Source organism: Panthera onca, chromosome C2, assembly GCF_046562875.1.
Source record: "Panthera onca isolate mPanOnc1 chromosome C2, mPanOnc1 haplotype 2, whole genome shotgun sequence".
Lineage (NCBI taxonomy): Eukaryota > Metazoa > Chordata > Mammalia > Carnivora > Felidae > Panthera > Panthera onca.
In genome coordinates, this window is record NC_138347.1 from 55,500,641 (window position 1) to 55,525,831 (window position 25,191).

At 34.5% G+C, this 25,191-nt stretch overlaps 1 protein-coding gene across 10 annotated transcripts in view; it reads left to right on the forward strand.

Moving 5' to 3' along the window:
* Positions 1-25,191, forward strand: part of DZIP3 (DAZ interacting zinc finger protein 3) — a 131,718-nt gene that overhangs the window by 41,231 nt on the left and 65,296 nt on the right. For 7 of the 10 annotated variants that reach the window (XM_060640091.3, XM_060640090.3, XM_060640089.3 and 4 more), the window contains 10 exons: positions 503-555; positions 8,904-8,980; positions 10,639-11,256; positions 13,300-13,332; positions 14,190-14,359; positions 15,170-15,214; positions 20,092-20,117; positions 22,355-22,520; positions 23,909-24,004; positions 24,166-24,293. In XM_060640091.3, the coding sequence (XP_060496074.3) occupies positions 503-555; positions 8,904-8,980; positions 10,639-11,256; positions 13,300-13,332; positions 14,190-14,359; positions 15,170-15,214; positions 20,092-20,117; positions 22,355-22,520; positions 23,909-24,004; positions 24,166-24,293 (1,412 nt within the window). The remainder of the gene's footprint in view (positions 1-502; positions 556-8,903; positions 8,981-10,638; positions 11,257-13,299; positions 13,333-14,189; positions 14,360-15,169; positions 15,215-20,091; positions 20,118-22,354; positions 22,521-23,908; positions 24,005-24,165; positions 24,294-25,191) is intronic. The other 3 variants (XM_060640099.3, XM_060640101.3, XM_060640102.3) reach the window with 3 other exon arrangements.

Consider the following 25,191-nt stretch of genomic DNA (forward strand, 5'->3'; position numbering starts at 1 on the left):
ATGATAATCTAATTCTGTGCCACCTAAGATTGAAATAATTTTAGACTTTCTGAACTTTTTTTAGTTTGTAAACATTTTCCCATGAAAATATCTGTAGAACATCACATATTGTTCCTATTACATACAACATAGTCAAATTGTATCTACTTAATTTTTTCTAGTTATGGAAGTGTCTTGTCACATCTTCAGTTTATAAGCTAATGGACCAAACTAATAAATATGTATTATTTCTTTTTTTGCATATATATTTTTTTGTGTTTTAGATTTGGCATTTAAATCCTATACTGATATAAAGTTGGACTGCTTTTTAAGATCCACTCGTTTGTTGTTTGATTAGGATTGCGTATGGTTCACCTTGTTACTTCTGTTTTACTTGTTTTAAAGTCTGTTTAGCTTCATTCTCATTGTCTTTTTTCAAATGGTAAGGCTAAGAAGTAACATTAAAGAATTTTGAAAATTGAACTACTTTAGGGCTATTTTTTTCTTTTTCCATCACTTGCAGTTTGAAGTTGTGAGAAAGGATGAATATATAACCATTGAAAATTTAGGAGCAAGGTAAGCTTGAAATAAACTCTTCTTCTTCCTGAGCATGTACATATTTTTCAGTTGCTGCTTTTTTTCTTTTTCTGTCAATTGTTGGAGCTCCATTAAGTTTGTGTATTAATTTCTTTTTTGGAGCTCTATTAAGTTTAAAAGAGTATTAGTTGTATGAAAAAAATTGAATTTGATTGACGTTTGTCTTCTCCTCTCTCCCTATGCTGTAGACAATTAAATTCTAAAGCAAGTAAGGGTTAATTATGTGAATGCTTTTCCTCTAGGTATAAAGATAATCTTTTCCTGAAAACAAAACATATTTTTCTTAAAGTCATTTAAATTAAGTTGTTATGATGTAAAAACTTTCTCCTAGCTTTCAAAACTTATCCAGGCCTCCAAGCTTGCTGGAATGATTAGAATCATCTTATTTCTTGGATGAGAAAACTGTAATGCAGAGGAAGATCTAGTGTTAGTTGGGAACTCATAGAGGTAGAGAGCATTATTGCTATTAAAATTAGAAATTTCAATAGGAAAAGTTCTCCTAATTCATTGATTCTGTTTTCTTCTGTTGAAAGTGTAAACGTCTACCATTTTTCAGACTACCAGGAATATGGCATTGATATCTAAGGCATCAGTTTTCCTTTATAAGATAATGAAACCCAAGTCTTTATCTCTGGCATAGGTTCCACTCCTAAAATTTAGATCTATCCACCGGCATACTAAATAGTTCCACTTTTAGTTTTATTTTTTAAATTTTTTTTTAAAGTTTATTTTGAGAGAAAGAGAGGAGAGAGAGAGTCCCAAGCAGGCTCCACACTGCCAGCGTGAATGAAGCCTGATGAGGGACTCAAACTCACAAACTGTGAGATCATGACCTGAACCAAAATCAAGAATCAGATTAAGCCACCCAGGCACCCTCAAAAAGCTCCACTTTTATTTCCAGAAATAACTGTAGTTCAGCATGTCCATAACTGGACTTAGAATCTTCCTTCCCAGCACTGCTGTGTAATTTTTAAGTCCAGTCAATTCAGCTTCTTAAAAATATTATAAATGCCTCCTTACTTCCACCCCTACATTTGCACTAAACTAAATCACATTATTATTTCTCACTTGGAATTCTGAAACGGCTTCTAAACTGGTCTTTTTGTCCCTAGCCTTACCTTCCTTCAGTCGGTTGTTTACATAGCCATCAAGAATACTTATCAAAAATGAAAATTGAACTGTATCACTTCTCTGTTTAAAAATCTTTCAGAGGCTTCTCCTTGCTCTTAATTTAGTTCGGACTTCTTAGGTTGACTTTTCAGACACCCTGTCCCTGCTGCACTCACTAGTGTCATCTCTTGTCATTCTTTTCTTAGTGTATATGCACCAAGTATACCGAGCTTCTTTTAGTTCTTGAGTATACCATCTATTTTACCTTCAGGCCTTGCTTGGAATACTCTACTCCTTTGGTTTTGCCTGGTTAAAAGTTTTGGAAAGACATTAGACATTAGGTGTTTCTATCACGTGTTCCCTTTACTTCTATCAAGAAATTTAATATTGACCCTTGAACAGCATAGGGGCTAGAAGTACCAACCCCACCCCCACCATCCGCCAAAAATTTTCATGTAACTTTTGACTCCCCCAAAACTTAACAGGCTACTAATAGCCTGTTTTTGACTGGAAGACTTACTGATAGCTTAAATAGGCAATTAACACATATTTTGTATATGTTTTATATACTGAATTGACTGGATTTAAAAAAAGTTACAGAGAAGTATATTGAAATTTCTAAGCTAGAGAAAAGAAAATGTTATTAAGAAAATCGTAAGAAAGAGAAAATACATTTACAGTACTGCATTGTATGAAAAAGATCCATGTAGAAGTTTAAACCCATGTTCAATTCAAAGGTCAACTCTATGTACTAAGTTTTATTATACTTTCTTGTCTGTCTTCTCCATTTGACTATAACCTCACTGAAGGCAAGAACTTTATCTTGCTTACTAGCATATTTCTAGTGCATAGCGTAATGGCACATGGGTACCTGACATATAGCTGGTACCCAATGAATACATGACAGATGTAGAGGTTCCGAATTCCGTTATTCTGCAATAGGTAATGTACTTTTGTTTTGACAGTCAATTAACTTGTATATGGACTGTGAACTCTTTTTTGGGGGAGGCAGGTAGTGGCCCCAGTCTCCATTCAGTTCTTTTGCCTTCACCTGAGCTGCTTTGAGTCTGTTCCAAACATGTGGTTCAGCAGTCAGAGGTGTGGGTAGAAATATTTGGGGATCTCTTTCTCTTCTGGGATTCCCCCACTCTCTTCAATAGCCATGGTTCCCTGGCTTCAATTTTCTGGTTCCTACAGCCTAGGAGACTTGTTTTCTGCCAGGGTATAGTTAGCCCCAGGTTAAAAGCTCTAGGATTGGTGAATTTACTAACATTTCACCCAGCCCTTACCTCCTCTCCTCTGAGCACGTACCCTCTCAGCAGAATTGGTCTTTTACTTCTACTATCCAGTGCCACAGGGAGTACTTTTTGTAATTTGCCCAGGTTTTTTTAGTTGTTATCTGTGGGAGAATCCTCTGGTAACTCGATCACAATACCAAAATTGGAAGAGCTACTTTATGGAGTTTTACGAATGAATAACAGAATCATTCTTTTTTAAACTTTAAAATGTTTTATGGTTATTAAAGTATAAGGAAAAGCTCACAAAATATAAATGCAGAATTTAAGGAATATCATAAAGCAAACACTGTCATAGCCCTACCCAAGATGGGATTTTGCCCGTACTCCAGAAGCACTCACTTGGGCCCTCTCTCCCTGACTCCTCATCTTCTCCCTAGGTAACCTATCCTGACCTTCACAGTAATCATTTCCTTGCTCTTTTTTATGAAAGTGCCAATTATAAATGCATTTCTAAACACTGAAGTTCTTTTTTTTAGGTCAGTTTTTCAAGCTGTAGTTTATATACAGTAAAATCCACTCTTTAGAACTATACATTTAAATGAGTTTCTTTGTATACATTTGGGTAACCACTACCATGATCAAGATACAGAATATTTTTATCTTCCCAAAAAGTTCCCCCCAAATGTCTTTGTAGTCATTCCCCGTGCCCAGCCTCTAGATGCTGGTAACCACTCATGTGATTTCTGTCCTGATGGTACTGCTTTTTACTGACTGTCCTTTAATAGGGAAGCCTTTTGCATTTGAACTTTTTCACTTAGCATAATATTTTTGAGATTCATCCATGTTATTGCATGTATCACTAGTTTTTTTTTATTAAAATGTTTATTCATTTTTGAGAGAGAGAGAGAGAATGAATGAATGAACGAACCAGAGAGGGGCAGAGAGAGAGGGAGACGCAGAGTTCAAAGTAGGTTCCAGGCTCTGAGCTGTCAGCACAGAGCCCAACACAGGGCTCAAACCCACAAACCATGAGATCATGACTGAGCTAAAGACGGACATTTAACTGACTGAGCCACCCAGGCACCCCAACACTAGTTTATTTTTGTTTATTGCTAAGTAGTCTTCCATTGTATAAATGTACCACAACTTATTTATTCATTCAACAGTTGAGGACATTTGAGTTGTTTCTGGCTTGGCTATTATGATTAAAACTACTATAAATTTCACTTACATACTTTTTGTATAGACATATTCTTTCCTTTCTCTTGTATAAATTCCTAGGAGCAAGAGTGATGAGTCTTATGGTATATGTTTAATATTATAAAATACTGCCAAATGTTTTTCAAAGTTGCTATACATTTTCATTCTCACCAACAGTGGAGGAGAGTTCTAGTTTCTCTGCAGGTGTGTAATAGTATATTGTGGTTTTAATTTGCATTTGCCTAATAACTAATGAAGTTGAATATCTTTCCACATGTTTATACATGTGTTATTTCACCTATATATCTTCTTTGATGAATTGTCTAGTCTAATTTTTTGCCCATTTTTACATTGGATTGTTTATCTTTGAGTTATAAAATTTCATTGTGTATTCCAGGTACAAATTACCTAATATGTATTTTTAAAATATTTTATCCCAGGCCATGACTTGCCTTTTTATTTTCTAAAAGGTATCTTTCAAAAATCAAAAATTAAGTAATTTCAGTGAAGTCTTAACATTTCTTTTATGCTTAATGCTTTCTGTGTTTTAAGAAAATTTTTTCTGCCCCAAAATCACAAAGATTTTCTCCTATATTTTTTCTAACAGTTTTTTTAATAAAACTAAAAACAGTTTTACATTTAGATTTATAATCCACTTCTTTTTTAAAAATTTATTCATTTTTGAGAGGTAGAGAGAGGCAGAGAGTAAGGGAGAGATAGAAGCTCTGTGCTGTCAGCTAGGAGCCTGACATAGGGCTTGGACTCACAAACTGTGAGCTGAAATCAAGAGTTGGACACTTATCCGACTGAGCCACCCAGGTGCCTCGGATTTATAATCCATTTCAAGTTAATTTTTGCATGTGGTATGACAATAAGGGTCAAGGTTCACTCTGTCCCATAGATAGATATAGATCTATCTATCTAAAATCTATAGACTATATATAGTCATTTTTGTATTCCATTCATTTGTATGTTTGTCCATTTAACAATACCATACTATCTTCAATACTATAGCTTTTTATTATCTTTTGAAATTAGGTGGTGTGATTTCAACTTTATTCTTATTTTTCAAAACTACTTTGTTCTAGATCCTTTGCTGTTCTTTATTAAAGCTAAGAAACATCTTATAATGTTTGCAAACTTTTTGCTGGGATTATGAGTGGGATTATGTTGAATCTATAGTCCAGTTTGGGGATGATTTGTGTCTTAACAGTATTGAGGCTTCCTATCCATGAATGTGGAGTGTAATTACATTTAATTATAACTTCTTTGATGTCTCACAGGAATGTTTGTAGTTTTCTGTGTATTTGTTTTTTTATGCTGTTGCAAATAATACTTTTGAAATTTTAACTTCTAGTTATTTGTATTATGTGGAATTGGTTTGTATATATTGGACATGTATCCTGTGACTTGGTATTTAATAATTCTAATATCATCTTATAGATTCTTTGAGGTTTTCAACAGATGATCATGTCATTTGTGGCTAAAAACAACTCTATTTCTTTTTTCCAGTTTATATACTTTTTGCTTATTTCTCTTACTGCACTGGCTAGGTCTTCTGGTACAATGTTAAATACAAGTGGTGAGAGTAGACATCGTTGCCTTTTCTAGATCTTAGGGAGAAGACTTCAGTTTTTCTCCATTTAGTGTGTTCTTAGCTATCAACTGTAGTTGCCCTTTTTCTGGTTGAATAAATTCTTTTGTTTTCCTAGTTCTCTTAAATTTTTTTTTATCATGAATGAGTATTGAATTAGTGCTTCTCTGCATGCATTGAGATGATCATATGGTTTTCTTCTTATTCTTTAATCTGTTAATATGCTGAATACATTAATGTATTTTCACATGCTGAATCAGCCTTATTTTCCTGGGGTAAAGAACAGTTGTTCGTCATCTATTTATTTTTTTCTATATTGCTGCTATTTTCTTCCTAGCTTTTAAAAGATATAACTGACATAGAACATTGTATAAGTTTAAGGTATAGAAAGTGATGATTTGATTTATGTATGTATTATAAAAAGATTCCCACAGTAAGGTTAATTAACTGTATGAGGTGATGAATATGTTAACTTTTTTCTTGTGTGTGTGTGTGTGTGATGAGAACTTTGAAGATCTTTCTTAGCAACTTTCGAGTATACAAAAAATATTAACTGTAGTCACCATGCTGTACACTGGAATTTGACCCCTTATTCATTTTCCCCACACCCTTATCCTTGGCAACCACCATTCCACTTTCTGTTTTTGTGAGTTTGGGGTTTTTTAGCTCCTACATTTATGTGGGATCATACAGTATTTGTCTTTCTCCGTCTGGCTTACTTCACTTAGTATAATGCTCTCCAGGTTCACCCATGTGGTCACAAATGGCAGGATTTCCTTTTTTTTATGGCTAAATAGTGTTCTAGTGCATGCGTGTGTGTGTGTGTGTGTGTGTGTATAAAAATCATATTTTGTTTATCCATGCATCTACTTATAGACATTTAGTTGTTTTCATATCCTGGCTATTGTAAATAATACTGCAGTGAACATGGACATGTAGATATCTCTTCAAGACAGAGATTTCATATCCTTTGGGTATACAATATATACCCAAAAGTGGGGTTGCTGGATTAATTGTATTTTTAATTTTTTTAAATATTTTTTAAAATTTATTAATTTATTAATTTATTTTAAGGTTTATTTTTTGAGAGAAAGACAAAGTGCAAGCAGGGGAGGGGCAGAGAGAGAGGGAGACACAGAATCCGAAGCAGGCTCCAGGCACTGAGCTGTCAGCACAGACTCTGATGTGGGGCTTGAACCTACAAACTGTGAGATCATGACCTGAGCCCAAGTCGGACACTGACTGAGCCACCTAGGTGCCCCATTTAATGTTTATTTTTGAGAGCGAGAAAGAGAGAAGGAGGGAGGGGGGAAGGAGCATGCGCAGGCGGGGGAGGAGCAGACAGAGAGGGAGAGAGAGAATCCCTAGCAGGCTCCAGGCTCTGAGCTGTCAGCACAGAGCCTGATGTGGAGCTGGAACTCATGAAAGAGATCATGACCTGAGCCAAAGTTGGATGCTCAACTGTCTGAGCCACCAAGGTGCCCCTACTTTTAATTTTTTGAGGAACCTCCATACTGTTTCTCCTGGTGACTGTATCACTTTGCGTTCCCACCAGCAGTGCACAGGGTTCCTTTTTCTCCATATCTGGCCAACACTTATTGTGTTTTCGGTAACAGACAATCTAACAAGTGTGAGATGATCTCTCATTGTAGTTTTGATTTGCATTTTCTGGATGATTACTAACGTTAGCATCTTTTCATGTACCTATTAGTCATTTTGTGTCTTCTTTGGATTAATATTCGCATGGTATATATCTTTTTGCATCTTTTTACCTCAACCTAAATATGTCTGTATTTAAAGAGAGTTTCTTATGGACAGCATAGGTCTTGCTTCTTTATATCCAACCTGACAATGCCTATCTGTTAAATTTGGGTGTTTATTCCATGTAGATTTGCTGTAGTTATTGATATGGCTGGATTTAAATCTACCATCTTCCTGGTTGTTTTCAGTTTTTCCCATCTGTTCCTTGTGTTTTATTTCCTGGGTTTGTTTGTTCTTTCTGTCTTTCTGTCTTTCACCCTCTCTCTCTCATGATTGCTCTAAGACTTATAATATATGTTTTTAACTTGTCAAAGTTCATTTTCCAATACTATACTATTGTATGTATAGTATAGGTATTGTATGAACCTTACAATAATGTTTCCATATCATTCCACCTTTGTGCATTTGTTGTCATGTTTTACTTCTGGATATAAATTCCATAATATATTGTTATTTATAAGTATAGTTCAATTTTTTTCTGTTTACACTGGTAGAAATACAGGTTATTTCTGAATTCTGACCATAACAACAGTGCTATGATGAGCATGCCTGGATGTGTCTCCAGATGTATATGTACAGAAAGTTTTCCAGAATATATCCCTAGGAATAGAATCAGTAGGCCATCTGACCATATCTTCTACTTTTCTAGATTTTGCTGAATTGTTTCCCACAGTGGTTTTACCTGGTTACACTCCCACCAGCAGTATAGAATATTTTTTATTCAGTATCTTTGCCAATACTTCATATTGTTAGAGTTTAAAATGTTTCCATTGTAGTTTATGGTGGGCAGTGTCTTGGTGCTGGAGATAAAACACCTCTAACAACCTCCAACACCTAAATCTCTGTCCTCATTAAACTTAAAACATCCAGTTGGTATTGCCCCATTTTTGTTTTATTTTGTTTTCTGTGGGAGAGTTTATCTCAGTGCCAAGTCTCAAGTTTTTCATGACAACATTAGTGTTTAGTCTGTTTAATAAATTTTGCTACTTTTACCCCTCATTTTTTTTGGTTATTTGTATTGCTGTTATGCTAATTTCTTTGTTGCCTTTTTTTAAAAATCACTAGTCCTTACATGAGTTTTCTTCTTGGATTAGTGATTGATAAGATCTTATGTTGGAGGAAGGTCTGGGGGGAGTTATAGTTTTGCTGCTTTTTTACAGTATTTCTGTTGCCACACAGCCTTTTTTTTTTTTTTTTTTGGTATGAGATTTAGCAGTTCTATTTGTCTGGTAATTCCAACAAAATTGACAGTGTGGGGTTATCCTTGTTGGTGGATTTTGTTTGTTCATTCCCTTTTTTCCTTTGCTTTTAAATTTTTCCAGAAGGAGGAGGAGAGGACAATATTCACTTATTTAGCCATGCTGATATCAGAAATCTTAAGTAACTTTGGTATTAATTGTAACTTAAGTTTTTTCTACTTGCAGTTATAAAAAGTTGATGTCTCTGAAAATTACTGATACTGATATAAGACCGAAGATCAGTTTAAAATTTAGTGCAAAAGGTACTGTTTTATTCTTATATGTCTCCTCTTGAAAAGTATATTAAAAGTTTTGACTTGCTCTGTACAGTATCATACCACTGACAACCATGTGTTTATGTTTGTCATTCACTGGGCTTATGTTTACACTAAGTAAGCATCACTTGGCATGGGCTGAAATTCATGGACGGAAAGATCAGCGGGTGTATGGGTCTTCCATTACCTTGGCATCATAGAGAAGTTTGCTGGGTCTTGTGTATAACTGTTGACTACACAGTGAGATTGGACTCCAGCAGGTGTTCCCTACCAAACCCTCCTCTCTTGTTGCATTCCCTGTTAATAGAGTGAAATGGAAGGCGTGACAATTTGGGACTCAAGGCCAAGTAGTCTAAACTTAAGTGCCAGCTGTTTAGGAATGCCAGCTGGTCAGCAATGCCACTTAGAGGCTTTTAGAGCTCGTAATCCCATGGAAGAATAGTTTGATATCAGTCCTTGCTGGGGGGAATGAGTGTCCTTGATCCCAGCCAGCTTCTTACTAGGCTACCCAGAGAAAGTTCCCTGGGTCATTTGCTTTGTAACCTTGCTTGCTTCCACGGTATATGTCAAGTATATCAAACAAGAATATTAGTTTCTAAATTTCTTGAAACACAGAATCGTGAAGGATAAAATAATAAAGCTACATTTTATGATAAATACATATTTTGATATTCATACAAAAAGTATACCATCATATATCAAGTTCTTACTACTTTAAATTCACCTCAGTCTACTTTCCTCCTTTGGAAGTGCTATTAAACCAGAAAAATCTCAAATAGTTCATTCTCATGCCTTATTCCATTTCATTGATGAATTATCTACTTAATCATTAATTTATCTTTTGAGAGGATAAGAATATCATCATCAGGCCAGTGTGCCTTAAACTTTAATGTATATTCAAATCATCTGTTATACATTGTTAAAATGTAGGTGCCAATTCAGTAGCTCTGGGTGGGGTGGGGGGAGGTGGTTGTTAAGATTCTGTCTTTCTAACAGGCTCCCATGGGGATGTCACTGCTGGTCTGTGGACTACACTGGGATATCAAGGCATTAGATCACTTTATGTTTTTTGATATAGTTCTCTATTGTCTGATATGGTTGCCACTAGCCATATGCAGCTATTTAAATTAATAAAACTTGGATATAATTTCAAATTCAGTTCATTTGTTAGAAAAGCAGCATTTCCAGTCTTCAGTGGCTCATAGGCACTACAAATCTAAAACATTTTTATCACAGAAAGTTCTACTGGGCAGTGCTGATTAAAATAAAGTTGCCTGAATAAAATATAATTAAACACTGGCAGTTACCATTCTTGAAAGTCTTCAGAATTTCCAAAGGCCTAAAGTTTTATGCCATTTGGTTGCCAAAGCTCGTTTACTTGAACAAAACCCTGGATGGTTGAAAGGCTTCTGTGGTGATTAGTCTTTGTGATTACTTTTGCTTGGGAACATATTGTTTTTGTTGGGATTTTTTTGATAGGTAGAAGCAGCATGCTTATTGAGCACTGGCTGTGGCAAAGCACTATACTGTATTTCATTGTTTTGGAATCGTCCCTGTCCTACAGGAGCTTAGGATGTAATGAGACAGACCACATAGAAAAAAAGCATTAATGTGGAATGTTTTGACTTCTCAAAATTCATTTTCAGATGAAATGCCTATCTTCAAACTTGATTATAATTATTTCTATCATCTGCTTCATATAATTATCATTTCTGGTACTGACATTGTCCGGCAAATATTTGATGAGGCTATGCCACCCCCTCTTTTGAAAAAAGAACTTCTTATACACAAGAATGTGCTGGAACCTTACTACAACCATCTTTGGACCAATCACCCTTTGGGTGGTGCATGGCATCTGCTTTATCCCCCAAACAAGGAGCTACCACAGTCCAAACAGTTTGACTTATATCTCCTATTAGCTCTCATAAAACATTTGAATGTATTCCCTGCACCCAAAAAAGGCTGGAATATGGAACCACCATCTTCTGATCTCTCTAAGTCTGCCGACATCTTGAGGCTGTGCAAACACAGGGATATCCTCCTTAGTGAGATTTTGATGAATGGTCTCACTGAGTCACAATTCAATTCAATTTGGAAAAAAGTTTCAGATATTCTTCTGCGTCTTGGGATGAAGCAAGAGGATATTGACAAAGTGAAGGAGAATCCCATTGAGAATATCTCCCTTGATTACCATCAACTGTCCATCTACCTAGGCATACCAGTACCAGAAATCATCCAGAGGATGTTATCCTGCTATCAACAAGGTACAAAATAATTATTTACTTCAGCTGGTAAACCTTCACTAAATGTCTGCCATGTGCCAGACACAGTGCTAAGGGCAGGAGATTCAGTGAGCTCACATCTTGGGAGGATAGACTCATCAAGAAACTACTAAAAATTATAGTACTAGAGATGTTCCAGAATACCATGGGAGATCCTACCCTGAGAGTCCAAAAAAGCTTTCTGGAGAGTGTAATATTTAAGGAATTCTTAAATGACATGTAAAAGTTAGCCCAGTGAAGAAGATGGAGAAGGACGTTTCAGAAGGAAACAAGAACAAAGGTATAGAAACATAAAAATATATTGTAATACAGGGAACTAAAAAGTTTGGCCTTACTGAGATCAAAATAGGGGAGAGGTAACAAAGAGAATACATTCAAGAGGATTTCCCTGGCCATGTTGAGGAGTTTTTGTTTTCAGAAAGGAATTGTTGAAGATTTTTAACTAAAGGAGTTTTATCACTACTATAAAATTAAGGATGCCTAAAACCATGAAATACAGGTACTGTATGTTTCAAGTATGGCCTTCTAGATAACATGGGTATATGTTTTCTCCTCCTTTCCAGCAGAACCATGACAATTAATTGAAAAGTTTGGCAACTATTCATTGGCCATGCCCATGAGTAATTTAAAAAATCAGGTAATGTTTAAGGTCAGCAGTAGCCATTGTCCAAATGTCCATGAAGGACATTGTCTCTTCATGTGGGAAAGACTTCAGACCTCCTCTCCCACATTCCTGGATAGCTTCTCAGTTGTCATCATGGGGAGTGGAGTTCAAGGCATGTCAGCATCACTGAAACCTTTACTTTGCTATCCCGGGTGACTTTTCCTGGTCCCAAGTTATTAGTCGTACTACCTAGTGAGCAACTGATGACCACACTGATGCTTTGTAAGCATACAACTTAGGGTTCTTGTAATTGTTGAGCTACTATTGTTGATAATTGCTAGGCCTCAATAACATTCCTTTTACTAAGGTCCTGGGATACTGTCGTGTTTTCCTGCTTAACCTTTAAGAGCCTTCTCTGAGTGTAAGAGGAGAGAATGCTGACTTCGATAATATGAGAAAGTCATGCAAGAACCCTTGACTTAAAATAAGAGGCTTTTTTTTTACATTTACTTTATGAATACTTTATTATTTATTCATTTATTTATTTATTGAGAGAGCATGAGGAGGGGAGGGGAAAAGAGGGAGGGAGAGAGGGAGAATCGCAAGCAGGCTCCACTCCCAGTGCAGAGCCCGATTCGGAGCTTGATCTCACAACCACAAGATCATGACCTGAGCCAAAATCAAGAGTCAGAGGCTTAACTGTGCCACGTAGGCTCCTCACTTCATTAAGATTTGTATTAACAAATGAAAATAAAGGTAATATTTGGGAAATATTTAAGCACTAAATAAATTCAAAGCATTTCAAGTAATTCTCACTTAGACCCAAAAGCCTTAGTCCTAATTTAATAGAGGCTTTCCTATCATCTTCTCTTTCCTAGTAGTTATTACAGTTGTTTTCATTTGTTTAATATCCATTGTTCTCACTGAATCACTGTGAAGGTTCTTATTTCTTCACCATTCAATATCTAGAGCTTAATACAACCTTATGCATTGTACGTGCTTAATAAATATTAATGGACAAGGGAGAGGGAGGGCTGATCAGGATAATTCATATTGCTAAAAAAATCCTGACACTTTCAATGGAGGTTTGCTTCATAATTGACTATTGTTACTTTATGACCTTAGATTTTTAAAATTTTAAGAATCTGCTGCTTGTTTTAAAGTGCTTATATTCTAAGCATTATCTATTATGAACTATCAAAGTTTTGTTTTCTTTGCCTAAACATGAATTTATAAACTTTATGTTACAATTTAAAGATTATGCCTTGTTTAAACTAGATTTATCAGTGAAACTGGTTGTTTTTACAGTTATAAAAGTAATTGGTACAATGTAAAACTCTTCTGACTTTTCTTAGTCCAGTGAGATATTTGTTGGTTCTATTTCCAATTGTACATCTAAATTTTTTCTTTATGTATCATAGGAATTACTCTACAGTCAATAACGGGCAGTCAACGTAAGTATGTTTAGAAACAAATTGCCTCGGTGACCTTTCAACTTGGAATAGCTAAGGGATACTTATAGGAATTTTACTTGGTCAAATAACTGTATGATAAACTATTATTTGTTACAAGCTTGGAAAATCATGTGACCAAACTACTACTGGTCAGCTGAATGTAGTATGAACCTTTTTCCTCCACTTTGGTCTTAATGCATGTCTCCAGGATTTACCCGAGCATAGTTTATTAACTTTTGACACACTGGACACTTCAACAGGCAAAAATGCCTACCTGCTTGCTCTACCTGCTCATATATGCTACTCTTCAGCTTATTTAGCTTTTATCTAATTATCCACTGCTAGGCTGTATACTTTTTGCCAGGTGGTGAGTTGCTAATCTTTTTAATTTCCATTTTTGTGCTGTGGTTCTTTAAATGCAATTCGTATTCTGCAATTAAAATTATACTTTAGAAAACACCACCATGGGTTTTGTTTGAAGTAAAATTATACTTAAACAATAAAAATATTTAAGTTAAAAATAAAAAAAGATATCACTATCCTAAAATTTTACTAGGTGCAGTATTAACAGGGTCAATGTCAGGATCCTCAAAAGACTTAGTATTTAGAATCAACTTAAGTTGTACAATATCTAATATTTAGAGTCTACTTAACAGTAAAGTATCTTAGCATTTGGGTTTGTACTGATTGGTTCTAAGCTAGTATCAGTACCTATTTGGTCACTGATAAATGGGCATTTCATTTTCACCTAGTAATTAAAGAGAATAAGATGTCTTTCTGTTCCCGGGATGGTGTTTTTTAGTGATATGAGGCTAAAACTAAATGCGTCCTGATTTTGAGTGTTATTTAACATTTAGGTATTGAAATAGAAGAGTTACAGAATGAGGAAGAAGAACTAAGTCCACCTCTCATGGAGTACAACATAAATGTGAAATCAAACCCTGAAATACAGTTAGCAGAAATGAATAAAGATGGAGCATCGATACCCAGTGAATCTTCAACAGAATCTACTAAAGATCTCCAGGAAGTATAAGCTCTCATTAATATTTAAATTAAAAGAACTTAATCAGGGCTTTTACTTTGTTACATGTGCTGTATTTACAACATCCTAGACAATCTTAGTTTACATTTATCAGTGTTCACACAGAGCTTGAATTGGAATGGTTCTTTCTCCAGTACTTCTTCCAAAAATCTTTCCTGCCTTAACCTTTTATTTTGTCAGCATTTACCAAACACTTGTTATGTGTCAGGCACTATGCTAGATTTCTGAATGTTTCTTCGTCCTGAGTGATGGCAATAGAAGTGGGAAGTTAGTAGAAAGTAGAAGAAAACATAGTGGGGAAAGAAGAGAGAAAAGAGAAAAACGTGATATTTCAGTGTCATTTGCATGGGAGTAAAATTAAAGTCATGCAGGATGTAATCTCTGTATTTCTTTAATGTTAATTTTATATGGTCACTAAATTACTCCTGGCCTTAATTTTTCATCTTATTGACTTGAATGTGTTGATTTTTTGAAAGTCCCTCCCTTCCTCCTTTGTTGCTCATGCATGCACGCACATGTGCAAGTAAGGATCTGTGAGCTTTTTTCTGTAGCCTCCTCATTGATATTATGTTATTCCTTTAGAGATCAATGATCTCAAGAGCAGAAGACTGAGATTAAAATAAGAGTGAAACTGAAAATAGTTTTCTATAGAATCTAGAATAATGAGAATAATAGAATAATAATCTATAATATTAGAAGATGAAAGATTTCAGTGGTTAGAGGAAATATATTTTGCAAAATAACTTATTGTGTGATTTGAATTGCATATTAATTAAATTATTTATTTCTTGTCAGGTTAAGAGTAAACCAAAGAAAAAGAAAAAGACTAAGAATAAAAAGGTAAGTGACTATTAGCATTATAATAGATGTCTGATTATGAACACTTAGGTTTACATATGGATTCGCTGTTAGAACTTAGTTCAAGTAGGTATATAGCATAAATGACTTATAAATGTCAATAGCTTAGGGGTGCCTGGGTGGCTCAATCAGTTAAGTGTCCGACTCTTCATTTCAGCTCAGGTCATGATCTCATGGTTCATGGGTTCCAGCCCCGCATTGGGCTCTGTGCTGATAGCGCAGAGCCTACTTGGGATTCTCTCTCTCTCCTCCTTTCTGTGTTCTTCCCCGGCTTGTGCTGTCTTTCTAAATAGATAGATATAAATATAAATATAAATATAAATATAAATATAAATATAAATATAAATATAAATATAAATATAAATATAAAATATATAAATAAACTTAAAAAAAATGTCAATAGCTTATTGAATATGTGGTTATATATGGTAGATCCTGAATGATTTAAGCTCCTAGTATGTCCTGCTTCACTTCCCTAAATCATAATTATACATTTAAATGTACAAATAAGAAACTGAGTTACTTGGAAATTTCATTAATTTCTGCATACCACTCTCATTTAAAAAATGCCTACTCAGTCTTTTATAAAAAGCTTCTCATCATATTTCCAGTGATATATTCAGAAACATTTTTCAAAGCCTTTAGAAGTGTTGATTTTCTTCCTGATATCCAAAATTCTGCCAACAGTGCAATAATGTACAAAAATGGTACAAATGCAAGAAGCTTCCTTCATGCTTTGTCTTTGCTTTTTGCCAATTACAAATGAACAACTTACTGTTACTATCTATGGCAGAGTTTTAGCAAAAAGTCTCTTAATTGCTTGGAAAATTACAAAGGCAAGTTGAGTCTTTTTTAGTTTTGTTTTTTTTTATTTTTTTTTTTAACTAAGGCTATATTTGTAGGGCAATTTTTGTTGTTGTTCAGAGCAAAATTGAGGGGAAGGTAAAGATTTTCCATATATCTCTGACCCCCACATATGAATAACCTCCTGCATTATCAACATCCCCCATCAGAGTGGTACATTTGTTACAATTGATGGAACTACACTGACACATCATAATCACCCAAAGTTCATACTTTATGTTTTAATTCACTCTTGATGTTTGTAGATTCCTATGGATTTGGACTCAAGAGTTTTTTGTTTGTTTCTTGGTTGGTTTTTTTCCTTTAAATCAACTATACAGCTAACTACTATGCTATGCAAACTTTATGGTAAAAAAGAAAAAAAAAAGTGTTGTTTTTCTGGCCTGAAACATACACTTAAAACCTAGATATATTCTGTAGATTATGTTATAAATTAATGCAATGAGAATATTTGACTAACTATACAATCTGGTAAGCCAATGTTATTTATTGGAAGTATACACAAATTTTAGTCATAAATGAAATTTAACACAAGGTAAATTTACAAAATGCTTAGGTGAAGAACAGAATACAGATTATTTATGCTGTGATCAATAAAATATCAATATAATTTTCGTGTTTATCATAATCATTTATTATAATTTATAATTTCACTCAAAAGTTATTTTGAAAATTAAGATATGTTTTTAAAAGACATGAATAAGAAGACTTACTACTGGTCAGTTCTTATATAATAAAACACAGACTGATCTATTAGTTTAACTGATACTTTTTAATTCTTACCAAAACATTAGTAAATCCCAGGTCTAATACTACAGAAAGCTGGGCAAATAAATCTGCAACTGTCAGACTATAACTCTTGGTTCCAAAGGTATGTAGTTTGTCTCTTACAACAAATTAAAATATGATTGTTCAGATTTTCAATTCTAGTTAAATGGAAAACCCAACTTTTATGTCAAATTGAAATGAAACAGGTAATAAACACAATGGAAAATAAATGTAAACACGACTCAAAAATTCATATGCTAATAATATTAAAAATGTCTTCTTAGGGGTGCCTGGGTGGCTCAGTCGGTTAAGCATCCGACTTCGGCTCAGGTCATGGTCTCACGGTCCGTGAGTTCAAGCCCCACATCAGGCTCTGTGCTGACAGCTCAGAGCCTGGAGCCTATTTCAGATTCTGTGTCTCCCTCTCACTCTCACCCTCCCCCATTCATGCTCTGTTTCTCTCTGTCTCAAAAATAACTAAACATTAAAAAAAATTAAAAAATAAAAATGTCTTATTAAATGTCAAGAAGTTTTTTGTTATTGTTTATAACAACCTAAGTTTTAAAATTTTTTTTTTTTAATGTTTGTTTATTTTTGAGACAGAGAGAGACTGACCATGAGCAGGGAAGGGGCAGAGAGGGAGACACAGAATGTGAAGCAGGCTCCAGGCTCTGAGCTGTCAGCACAGAGCCCGACGCGGGGCTCGAACTCACGAACTGTGAGATCATGACCTGAGCGGAAGTCAGACGCTTAACTGACTGAGCCACCCAGGAGCCCCTAAAATTTTTTTTTAATGCTTATTTATTTTTGAGAGAGAGAGAGAGGGAGAACATGAGTGGGGGAGGGGCAGAGAGAGAGAGAGAGAGAGAGAGAAGCACAGAATCAGAAGCAGGCTCCGGACTCTGAGCTGTCACCACAGAGCCCAATGCGGAGCTTGAACTCATGAAGTGTGAGATCATGACCTGAGCCAAAATCAGCCATTTAACCAACTAAGCCACCTAGGCACCCGACCTAAGTTTTTTCTAATTTATTTTTTTAGAAGAAGTTGAGATACTGTGAAAATAAGATAATTTTATGAAGATAAGATGTGGACATTAGAAGAGAGATCTCTCTTTTATCTAAATTTTAAAGTATGGGACCTAAAAATGCTGAAATTTTCGCGTATGACTATTTCATATATAGTAGTCCTATTAATATACTTCGTTATTGTTGATACAAAGAATTGTCTAGTTACAGTGTAAGCAACCAGTTGTCTAGCTAAGTCCATCACATCCTCCAATGAGTTTTCCTCATGAAAAATTCTAGCATACAAAAAATTATCTTGTGTTATACAGAATAACAACAAAGTTTCTATGAATGAAATTGTGTCCTCTGTCAATTATTTGTCTTGTAATATCTCTGCCTAACATTAGCTGAAGTCCTGAAAAGATCTTTCAGGGACTCTGGAAGAAGATGATGAAAAAGAAATATTTGTATAGCAAATAGAGGAGACAGTACAGATAACTTCTAACCAGTATATATAGAGACATTGTAGTTACTTTTTCTTCAGTTAGGAATTTAGTATTTAGTTTCTAATATATCCAAATTATAAATAACTCTTTTGGGAGTTAATTAGCTCCTCCTTCCCACTCCTACCTCCCACCCAGGGGAATTAAGGGTTAAGAATAGAAAAGGGAGGTAAAGCAGATGGCAGAAGAATAGAAGTCTTTGTGATGATGCCTTGGGGAAGGAAGGAAACATGGCAGGAAATAAATCTACCCCTTCAAATTGGATGTGCTGTCTATAGCAGGGAAGTTGCTGAGATGCATGTAAAACAGGTTGCTGCATGTGTTGACAAAAAGTTGTCATGGGAAGAACTAAAAAGAAGTTTCAGAAACTATGCAGCTACACTAGATGTTCATTATGAACAACCAAATAAATGTCTTTCAGTTCAGCTATTCAGGTATACTGGAACCAAGGTAGGAGTTGATAATTCTAAATTGTAGAATCAAATTGGCACAGGACATTGATCAGATGCTGAAATGCAAAATTCTCTTAGTTTACAGGCAATAAAGCAGAACAAATTTGTAAATACATCATGGAATCTATGGGGAAGGAGATCCAAAAGTTTCTTGTAAACAAGAGGTGGTGGTAGAAGTTAATACTGTAATTTATATAAAAGTAATTAATACTGTTAATAGGGTAATGTATAAGAGCAATTAATACTACTAATATGTGTTGAGTGTCATTGATATTACCTTTACCTACTATGTAGCTTTTATAGTTTTACTTTAATGAACATAAAATTTAGGGTTTTTTAACATTTCCTTCCAATTGTGATCTCCTTGACACTTCCTTTTCTATAAGATTTCTTAATATATCAATCTGCTTTCACCTTGTATGTAGATTTTCAAGAACTCTTATAGTTAGTACAGTATTCCATAAAGGAGAATTATACATGTCCTGTCCCAAGATTACCAGTAGGTACAAACTCAACCCCAATATTTACTTTCAATATCTGAATCAGTGATTTTTAAGTTATTTCATGATTCAATGGTAGATTACAAAATCAATGTAGCAGGTCACAACTACCATTTTATAAAATAAATAGAATTAGTAAGAGTAAAAAAAGTTTCAGAGTTCATTATGTATTGTCTTAGTTTGGGCTGCTATAACAAACTACCATAGACTGGGTGCTTTAAGCAAGCAAGAAACATTTTTCACATGTTTGAAGTCTGGGAAGTCAAAGATAAAGGTGCCAACAGATTCGGTGTCTGGTGAGGGCCCTCTTAGTTTGCAGATGGCTAACTTCTTACTGTGTCATCACAGCAAGTAGAGAGAGAGAGAGCACACAGAAGAGCAAGAGATCTAGCTCTCTGGTCTCTTCTTAAAAGGGCACTGATTCTATCATGAGGACTTCATAGCATCATCTAAACCTAATTACTTTCCTAATTAATTTCCCCCTTAATTGGGGGTTAGGGTTTCTGCATATGAATTTGGGAGAAGCATAAACTTGCAGTCTATAACATATATAATCTGGGTAAAGATTATTTAGTGTGACTTCAATTTCAGTTTTATACTCATGGATAAATATCTCTGAATCAAAGTGCATTTACATCATGATGTAAAATATATTTCTTATTTTGGTTGTGGTCAAAAAAGGTTGAGAAACACCTAAATGCAGTCACATCACTGTGCTGTACTGGCATAGTTGATATAGATTACTAATTCTTGATGCTGTTTTTCAGAATAAGGAATCAAAAGAAGAACAAGTGTAAGTATTTATTTAATTTTTAAATCTTTCCTAGTATTCTCAAAGTGTGTTTTGCCAGTATGACACAGCCTTGCCTTGGGAAATGTTCTGAAAGAAGAAAGTACAGTTACTTTTCTTAATAACTTGTCACTTAAGAGTAACAAAAAGTTAAATTATCATTTACTTTGGGAGAATAGAATCTCTCACCATTTTTCTATAAGGCTACTCAAGAGTCAAAGACTAATTTGGATCCAGCATAAAATCTTCTACAATATAGTCTAGATTGTGGTTAGCCAAATCTAAATATAAGTAAGAATTAACCTTAAAGAACGGATCAGTGTTTGTCCTAATGACCTCTTTTACCAAAGAGTTTGTTTTGTTTTGGTTTGTTTAATTAACGCATAGGTGATGGTGGTTTTTAATTCCAGTTGTTTACCGTGAATCTTGAACCAACTGGAAACCTTTTAATGTCTAAAGATCACTGTGTTATACAACTATGTGACTGATGACAGTGCAGTAGTGGATGGAAGTAAGGGAGATAGTAATGAAGAGGCTCATTATACCCAACAGAAAGTTTAATTGAAAGTTGGTAACTTTGGAGAACTCACTGTGAGGACATAAATTATTAAGATATCTTTAAAATGGTAGCAAGAACATATTTTAACTTGAAAGTCATCACTTGTAGTTGATATTTTCTCATTGATAATGGATGTGATCTACTTGCTAATAGTTCATCATCCAAGGATGAATTTTCACTTTCTCTGTCAAAGAGTTGAGCCACTAGAGTGATAGTTTTTTTGTTTGTTCTACTTTTTTCAAACCATGTCTAGAAGCCATAAAAATAACTTACTAAAGAATCATACAGTGCTATCCATCATTTTGCTTATTTTACCTATAGTGTAGGCACAAACTGAATGATCATCAGATCACCCAGGAAGCTTTGTTTTTGTGTGAGAATTTTCACATATACACAAAGGTAAAAATAATATATCACGTTAATATATGTACCTAATCATCCCAGTTCAACAATTACACTGTTTTTCCACATTTGCTTCACTTTTTTCCCTTAACATTTTGTTCTTTGTTGGTGTTTTCAGTCCCAAATATCATGTAATTTTAACTCTACATGCTTCAGTTTGCATCTCTTACTGATAAGAACATTTTCCTATATTATTACAGTGTCATTATTAAACTTTAAACATTTAGGAATAATCTTCTATAGCTTTTCAAAAATACAGATTCATCTATGTATTTACAGTTGTCAGGATACCTGGAAAAATATAATTTTAAAAAGCTCTTCAGGTAATTTGGAAAATTGGGTTTGGGAACCAGTGGTCTACACAAGCATTTGATTTCATTGAACTTTCCAAAATGTTTGAGTCATTCTAGAATACCTCAGTGATACCTAATGAGTGTTTTATAGTGTTTTACAAGTTACTCTACAAGCATGAGATGCCATGTTGTTTTCTAGGTCTCCGTGGCCTAAAAGAAGTAATAACATATCCTAGAGTTACCGATTTTCTATTCACTAATCACGTCATTTATATTGTGTTATAAGTAAAAGTACTATTTCTTGTTACCATTTAATGAGATTGGGAAGGAAATTTATAGCCACTCACTACACCAAGTTGAAAGGATAGTAGCATGCATTTACATTTTAGACATAGGTATAAAAATGAGTTAATTATCATTGCACTTACAGCATTTTCATTCTTTTTTTTTAGTGGTTTCTAGTTACTGAAATCCATGTTACCACTACAGTTTTTTTTTAAGTCCTGTTACCAAAGAATCTCCATTTTTAAATCTACTTTATGTTGATATTTGCAGCCCACTATTTAAATGTACACTGGACCTAAGCAATGAAATTGATTAAACCAACCTACTTTTCAAGAATGCTGTGATGATAAAATAATATAGCAGATGTAGAAATGCTTGTCAGTATTTCCCGAAGTATTCTTTCCCAAAGTAACTGATGTTAATAATTATAATTTGAAATATGAACTCTATGGTCTCATAATTCTTGAAAACACTGGGATGAACCGAATAGGTACCTTGATTGAGTGCTGTCTTATATATGATAAGTAAATTCATTATGAATCATCAAGAGAAATACACAGTATAAGCACGGTCTAAACTTGCTTTGGCCATGAACCCTCCTTTCTCATGAGACTAATATAATATTAATTAGGGAAACAATGGCTTAGATGAGAAACCCTATACACCATTATAAAATATTACATTGATTGTCATCACTGTAGCCCAAATATGGTAGGAAAGGAAGAGCCATTGAAGAAAGAGCAAGCACATCTACACCCAGTCAGTAAATTTATGAAAGATGATGCAAGTGATATTCAAGAGGATTCTGCAACAGAAGACAAGTTCTATAGTCTGGATGAATTACATATTCTGGACATGATAGAGCAGGTAAGCCTGACTGGAGAGGGTACAGATCTGCCTTCCTTCTTCTAGAAACCATCGTTAACCACTGTTAGCCTAGTGTTTTATGCTGTGCTTGTGAGGGGCAATAAAAAACAAGAAGGGAGGGTCAGAGGGATAGAGGGAAAAAGAGCCTTAGGAGCTGAAGCTTTTCACTTTGGCTCTGAAACCATTTCCTGGATTTAACTATTGGGCAGTGTTGATTATGAATGCATTCCTTGCAAAAAAAAACTTGGATTAATATTCATGAGAAAAATAGTTTTGTTTAAAAAAAGGTACTTGCATTTTTAAAAAATTAAACTGGTTATAGACATGAAATGTCTACAAAAATATTAACATACAACAGGTTTTTTCCCCCCTCTGGTTCCTTTCCTTGTAGCGGTCACTGCTGGGAATGACCTTCCTATATATGAAGGTACATGTGAACATGATTTAAGTGCTCAGCAGAACACTAAATCCGACAAAGCAAAAGACAGATTTTTTTTAGTCACTTGATTTAAATGAGAATTCTATACTAAGGTAATTTTATAACCTGTTCCATAGTACATAGGAATATTGATTGTCTAAGGGTACAGTTAGTAAAAATGATTCTCTGACTGATAGTACAACATTCATATAATTGTCATTATCTTCTTTTTCCCATTGCAATTAGAATATTAGAATATTAGTATATTTTATTTGAAATGACCTATTCTTAGCTTTGGATGTCAGACTAAAGTTTAAATATGAGGCCTTTGGTTTTCATTCAGTAGCTATGAGAACTCCAAAATATAATAAAAATGTCACACACATTTTGGAAAATGTTAATGCCCTCATATATTCAAAAAAACATTTAGCACATGCTTTTTGTCAGAGCTATGCTAAGACATGGTTCCTGTGATTGTAGTGTTTACAATCTGGTGGATAAGTTGAATATTAAACTAAGGTAGTACTGAGTAATAATTAAGTGTTTGGGAATAAAGACTGCCTGAGTTGGAATTCAGGCTTCTCTACTTTCTGTGTAACCTTGGATGAGGTACTTCACAGTTTTATCATCTCTAAAATGGGAGTAAGTGTCTACCTCAGATGATCTTTACAACAATAAAAGTTACCAAAAGTAACCAAAAAGTTACCAAAAAAAAAAAAAAACCTTAAAAATATGGTAAGCATGCAGATAATGTTATCCACTAGTAGCAGCAGTAGACGCATACCCATGGTACTATTTAGTGAATGCTGTAATTGGGGAGAGGTGGGTTTATCTGAACTAATCACAGAAGTGATGTTTGTATTGAGACATAAGCATGAGTAGGAGTTAGATGGCAACTTTAAATCTCCTTTAAAGTCTTAGAGCACTTTTTAGAGGAAAATAAGTCATGTGTATTCCATTTGCTCATTAGGGCTCAACCAGCAAAGTAACCACAGAATATGGAGAAACTGAGAAGGAGAAGCTTGCTCGGCAAAGGCAGCTTTATAAATTGCATTATCAGTGTGAAGTAAGTACTTTTGCCATTATATCTGAAGCAAGTCAGAGGTAGTTCAGTTGTTCAGTTCAATGGTAGTTTCTTTTTTTTTTTAAAGAACACATTTTCTTTTTTCTTTCAATATCTGGTGATTTGAACAGAATTAACTATGAAATAATTTTCATTTTCATCAGGATTTCAAAAGACAGTTGAAAACAGTGACTTTTCGGTGGCAAGAAAACCAAATGCAGATTAAGAAGAAAGACAAAATCATTTCATCTCTTAACCAACAAGTGGCTTTTGGAATCAATAAGGTTTCCAAGTAAGTGCAAATCTGTTGTTCACAGGTAATTCTGGATTTGCTCCGTAATGAATGCCATCTTTAAAAGATAATCCTTGTGTAGCCACTAGGTGGCATTGTGACTACACATTAAGAATAGCTGACTACAGCTCTGTACTTGCTTAAAAACCAACTATATATTTGTCTTGCCAGCTGGATTGAAAAATAAGCAACGGCTCACTCTGTATATCAAGCTTTACATGTATTGGCTGAACAAGTATAATTATAATAGAATTACATGAGAAAGATAATTAACTTTCAGATCATGATTCTAATTTGTAAAAATATGACCAATGATTTGCTGTTTCTTTATAGCATATGATGAATACATTCCTCAAAGACACTGTGAAATCACTTGAATCCTTTTTTATATTGGTCTCTCAGAGATTTTGTGTTCCAAGACCAAGAGATTGAAAATGAATCAAATTCCTGAAGATTGCTCCTTCCCAACAATCTCATTTCCCTTAACAATCTTTTTTATTTGTATGTACTTTTTTTTTAATTTTAATTTTTTTTTTAAATTTACATCCAAATTAGTTAGCATATAGTGCAACAATGATTTCAGGAGTAGATTCCTTAGTGTCCTTACCCATTTAGCCCATCCCCCCTCCCACACCCCCTAAAGTAACCCTCTGTTTGTTCGCCATATTTATGAGTCTCTTATGCTTTGTCCCCTCCCTGTTTTTGTATTCTTTTTGTTTCCCCTTCCCTTGTGTTCATCTGTTTTGTCTCTTAAAGTCCTCATATGAGTGAAGTCATATGATATTTGTCTTTCTCTGACTGACTGATTTCACTTAGCATAATACCCTCCAGTTCCATCCATGTAGTTGAAAATGGCAAGATTTCATTCTTTTTGATTGCTGAGTAATACTCCATTGTG